At 34.2% G+C, this 5,813-nt stretch overlaps 1 protein-coding gene across 1 annotated transcript; it reads right to left on the reverse strand.

Moving 5' to 3' along the window:
• Positions 1-77: 77 nt before the first annotated feature.
• On the reverse strand, positions 78-3,306 carry LOC111625362. The gene is made up of 3 exons (XM_023368500.1): positions 3,170-3,306; positions 2,920-2,952; positions 78-2,310 (listed from the first exon to the last, which is right to left on the reverse strand). The coding sequence occupies exons 1-3, from the start codon at positions 3,269-3,271 to the stop codon at positions 2,071-2,073; spliced, it is 375 nt and encodes a 124-aa protein (XP_023224268.1). The 5' UTR covers positions 3,272-3,306; the 3' UTR covers positions 78-2,070.
• Positions 3,307-5,813: the final 2,507 nt, after the last annotated feature.

Genomic DNA, 5,813 nt, shown 5'->3' on the forward strand with positions numbered 1-5,813 from the left:
GCATTTCAAAAATTAAGCAGTATTTTAATACAGTTTAATCCAGTAGCTACTCAACACAATATTATTTCATAATTGCAACATTTTAAATCGTCATGGAATATTTTAAAGGAAAATGTCAATGAAACTTTTATAAAATTAAATGAAAATGAACATTCTACTGATGATCAAGTAGAAACTAATAAAGATGCGATTTTATCCTCTTACTGCATTGCTTGCAAAAATTGCTCTATTTGTTGTTATACTATATTATTCAGATATAACATGTTAAGTGTCGCTTATTCTATACTTGGTCAAGCATACAAATATCTGCTATTTATGTCTGTAACACAAGTGTCCGGTGAACAAAGCTTTTCTATGTTAAAATTAATTAAAAGCAGGCTAAGATACTTATAAGTATCTCGCAAGAAAATCTAGAAGCCTTCGTGTTAATGTTGTTAGAGAAGGATTTTTTAAACGAAATAAATTCTGATGATGTCGTTAATATTATTGCTCAACAAATCAAACTTCTAAATAAAAAATTAATATTGTAGAATATAGACTTGTGCTTATTGTAATTTTTGTCAAGTTGTATTTTGAATATATTTAAATATAAATAGAAAAAAATACATTTTTTTTTATTTGTGGGCTGGTAATAAATTTTCCACACACAAATTTTAGGGCCAGTCCGCCCCTGCTTTGCAATAAAAATCATAGTCCTCTTATTTTGATATTCAGTGTGAAATTGAATCACAAAGCATGCTTCAGGAAAAATAGCCGAATGTCTAGCTCCCATGTGATAAGTCCCGTGCACCACATACCTGGCAATGTCGTGATGTCGCATGGCAAATTCAGATAGGAAAACAGGAAGTGGCATTGAGAACCGAAGGCAGTTTTCATGCAGTGCCATTTAATGTTTCCAGATTTTTGATTGGGGATTTTTTGTTGACTGACAAAAATTTGGGGAATTTTTTTTGAGGTGACATTTTCTTCACTTTGATATTTTTCTGTAGACTAAAGCATAAAAATTTCGACCTAATGGAACATGGTGAAATATTATTTATGCATTGTTATCAAGTCCAGGGTGGGCCAAAAGTCACTTTACCGTTTAAAAATGAAATAACTTTTTTACTTTTAATTATTTTATAAGTTTATTTTTAACATTATAATGTACACATCTTGGATATTTTTTTTGGCCTAAACAATTTTAAATGACCCTCCATTTTCCACTTCACAAAGATGAGCTCTTTCTATGGCACTCTCCATAACTGCTTGCAAAGTGATTCTGTTTATCATTCGAATTTCCTGATGCTCAGCTCAGCAAGAGTTCGGGGCTTATTAATAAACACTTGCTGTTTCAAATATTCCTATAAAAAAGAAATCTGGGGCTGTCAGATCAGGGGAATGTGATGGCCAACGAAATTTCTATTTTAGACATATATTTTAATAATTCAGAACTAGGATGAATTGAAATTCACGATCACCATTAAAACAAAGGAATTAACACCACTTAGACAAAATTTAAAGCAATTTATACCAAAGTTAGATACTTAATTCTCCTAACTTTAATTACTTTTGTAATTTCTGTTTTTATTGGCATGTTTTCATTTCTTATTATCAATTGAAAGAAATAAGCAGCTCTTCGCTTGCCATTCGTCATTTGCAGACGAACGACAACCCAGAACTCACCACGTGGAGGTGGCTGCTTCAGAGTTCCACCAAGAGTTGGAAAGAATGCAACTTTATAAGCGACTGACATCACTTGTCGAGTTTCATTCGTCCTAACTCACACAATGAAAATATTTATAATTTCCTCTGAATACATCAAATTCAACTATTCGAAACTTGCCGTATCGTTACTATCTAAACTAGTGGACACGATAAAACAACAACTAGTAATAATGAAAGGAAGAAAGCCACTAAGATCCCAGGTCACAATAAAACGCACGTTAGGGCCACAAAACTTACTTCAAACTCATACCGAACCTCAATAAACAAAAACAAAAAATTCTCGCCCTGTGCAAAATCTAATAAAACTGGACACAGAAAGCCGGAGCCTTTCCTCGGCATCATCTGTCTTCACGCGAGCGGGCCTTAAAGATACGGGACACAGAAAGCCTTCTCCGCCTTTCCTCGGCGTCTTCTGTTTTCACCCGAGCGGGTCTTAAACATGCGGGACACTCGGAGGACTCTCCATCTCCCGTCGGCCTCTTTACTCGAGCGGGCCTTAAACGTGACACAGAGACCCCTCTTCGCCCCGTCGGCAACTCCTGTCTTCACCCGAGCGGGCTTTCTCCGCCTTTCGTCGGCTTCTTCTGTCTTTACAATGGTCACCTACAATACCCGAAAAAACGAACAATACATTGTAACAATTCGTTAGGTATTGTTAGAATATATTTTTAACAACGCGTGACGTATTACGATCACATCATGTTTTTACGTCCGTGTTATGTAAATATATTAATCGGTTTGAAATATTTCAGAAAGGATTATTTTATTAAAATACTGTAATATTTAAATTACAGTACAGGCAAACCTCGACTTACGTCGTTTCGAGTTACGTCGTTCCCGATTATACGTCGCTTGTTAAAAAAATATATGGAAAAATAAAAATCAAGTTTAAGTCATTTTATTCGACTTTACGTCTGTCCGCCACAAATATTGAAGTCGTAATAGCACTAGAAAAACGTTTAAAGAACATAAAATCATATTGAAATATATACAAGTATGTACTGTATTTACAGTACATGCATTCGTAAATTTAGATTACTTTTTTTGTACTATATTAAAAACTAAAATTTATTTGTTTGTAAGCTTAAAATAGATTTTAATTAACCATATATTATTAAAAATGCATTAATAAATAAAATACAGAACCGGGAATGGTAATTTACGGTTTAGCATAGTGATAAGTAGATTCGGAGACAAGTAAATTCGACTTACGTCGTTCTCCTGGGACCAATTTCCGAGGTATACCTGTATAGGAGTAATTATATTAGAAACAGGATTATTATAACTTTTTAAAGATAACGCTTTTTTCTAATAAATAAAATTATAAAAATGAAATTTACAGCGCATAAACTTATTTATATATATATAAACAAACGGTTGAAATATATTCTTTATAAATCCACTTAATATAAAACTATCCAACATCTGACTATAGACATATATTAACTTTATCACAACACACCTTTCTTGTTGCCGAGATAGTTTTACTGAAAACTAACGTTTTCGGCTCACTCCATAGGCCATCCTCAGGCTTAACGAGAGAATTAGAACATTGGCGTTCCATTAAATAGAATATATATGTTCAAATTCAAAAAATTGGAAAAAAACGGACAAATAAGAAAATAACTGAAAAAATAATATATACAAATACAAATATACAATAAAAAACAAAGTCAGATATAGCAATAGAAATAAAAAATAAAAATAAATCTACTAATAATACTTTGAACAAACATTGAAATAAATTATTAAGGTATATTAACAAACATAGTAAATCTTCTAGTAACTGCAAAAGAAGCTCAGTCTTGTTTAGAGAAAATTTGACATTTTCTGGAGGTAAGTGCATCCAATAAGGATTATCTGATGCATGTTGACTCATTGGATACATTTATCTACATGACTTGAGGAAATAATGTAGTTTGAACNACAAAGTCAGATATAGCAATAGAAATAAAAAATAAAAATAAATCCACTAATAATACTTTAAATAAACATTGAAATGAATTGTTAAGGTATAATTGATCAAACATGTAACGATTAACTAAGGTAAGATTACGAGTTCATGGCAAACTTTTTGACTGTAAATTTCCACGCCGTTGGTAGGCCTTCTGTTTACCACAGCCCGCTTTACATCACACCGCAATCAAATGACCCGTACCGTTATAAGCTGGCAACGTTCCGAGCTCTAATCAGCAGAGCCTTTCTGTGTTGTGACAAGGTAGTAGACAGAACAAAGGAAATCGACAGAATTGTACAAGTAGCTGAAATCCTAGGATACAAAAAAAAGGCACAATAGCAGGAATAGTTAGAAAATATGAAATGGGCACAGCAAGAACTTCAAAACATGATCCTAGTGAAGTCACAAAGTTTACATATAACAAGAACACTGAAAAATATCCGCCTTCATAATTACTTTTAATTGATTGTAACACTGTCTTCGATTTATAATTTGGTATCACAGGTATCAAATCTACGAAGTCCTATTATAGTTTTTCCATAAAATCTGTATCGGTACAGAACCGTAAACGCTGTAACTGTCTCATCCTCAGTCCAAGTTCTAGATAGCTTCTATATTCTTGAATATTTTGGCTTTGCTAGCCAAGTGAAGACTCTTGTCAATTAGAGAAAAGAACGTATCGTACAGTACGTTAACTGTCACGGACATGCGTCCGACATATTTTTATAATATAAAATTCCCTTTAGGAAAATATATCGAAAATTGTTTTTCATTTTAAAATAATAAAATTCTTTTTAATTGTCTTATTAACTCTAATTAATTTTTATTTTGATCATATTTTATTATAACATAAACTATTTAATACTTCACACCACTTTATAAACATGCGAAGCATACTTTTTTACGAAAGACAACAGCCGCACAAAAAGTATTTAGCCGGCAAAAAAAGAAGAAAGAGGAAAGGGAAGAAGGAGAATGAGGAGATAGAAAGTCTATATAACATAATTTTAAGTCTATATACAATATATAGACTTAAAATTATGCTATTTTTACATTAGAATGACAATGCGGTATAATAACATTTTTTAAATTAAAATAGTATGATCTTTTGATATAATAATTACCGCGGGAATCGCTCAAGAAGGAGCGTGACCCTATCCTCGTAGACCCCATATTGGGATGCATGCGGACTGCGCGACAACCCCCACGCTCCCAGCAAAAGATCGGGGACCAATGAAGATGCGAGAGACCACCAGCTCTTGTAAGGTAGCCGACCCGGTGGAGATAGGGGTTATTGAAACCCCACTCCTCGGCACCAGTATAAGGTTGCAGTCTTTTAGGGGAAATCAGTTAATCATGCGTCAGGATGAACCTAAGGGAAGTTCTCATGTGGGCTGTGGAGGAGGAAAATGATAAGTGTTTTACAAAAGAAAGCCTTTTATTTGGTAACATTTATGCTTACATCGATAATTGACAGTTTTACTTCTCTATAGTCCTTCGGGATGGAGAGAACTTCGACTTCGGTCGTAGCCCCTGACTTTCCTTTACCTTTTACGATCTGACGCGCTTGAGTCTATAGCCGGGACGAGTTTTAGCCTATTAATTAAACTAAGATGGGTGCCAGCCGGAACAGCGCGACAAATACCTGAGAAAGGGAGAAAATGCCGTGTCTGAGGCGTGGAAACCCCAGCTACGGGAGTGCACGTGATCTTCCGGAATATGGGTCAGTGAAAACTAACTTTTAGATCGGTAGTCTCAGAATGAGGTTGGTGTGGGATGATCAGGGGAACAGTGCCCAGCCGTCGGCGCGTCAGACGAAATTAACGGTGATTTTTTAACGGGAAAAACGCGAGAAACATGACCATACTTTTTTCAGGCAACCAAGATGAAAAATGCAATGCTCATTCTGTTAATTGTCTACGCATTTGTAATTTTCATTTGGTGATAATACGCATTAATGCATATGTACCTCATTTGCTCATAATGTTTGATATCGTAAATGTACGGTATACGTTACTCATTTTGTGTAAAATGCTCGGTATCATTAATTGTACGGCCTACTTTATTCATTTACCCATAATATTTGATACCATCCATGAACGATATACGTTACTCATGTTGCTCGATTAGATTAATATTGTGATATGCT

This window comes from Centruroides sculpturatus, unplaced genomic scaffold (genome assembly GCF_000671375.1).
Source record: "Centruroides sculpturatus isolate CEXI.00-Female unplaced genomic scaffold, Cexi_2.0 scaffold247, whole genome shotgun sequence".
Taxonomy (NCBI): domain Eukaryota; kingdom Metazoa; phylum Arthropoda; class Arachnida; order Scorpiones; family Buthidae; genus Centruroides; species Centruroides sculpturatus.

What these genes read in the sequence shown, in the direction of transcription:
- LOC111625362 (XM_023368500.1), bottom strand. Translation starts at nt 3,271, where the DNA reads ATGGAACGCCAATGTTCTAATTCTCTCGTTAAGCCTGAGGATGGCCTA. An exon ending in CTATCTCGGCAACAAGAAAG is followed by an intron (nt 2,953 to 3,169) that starts GTGTGTTGTGAT and finishes ACTCCTATACAG; the next exon opens with GTATACCTCGGAAATTGGTC. An exon ending in ATTGGTCCCAGGAGAACGAC is followed by an intron (nt 2,311 to 2,919) that starts GTAAGTCGAATT and finishes CGGGTATTGTAG; the next exon opens with GTGACCATTGTAAAGACAGA.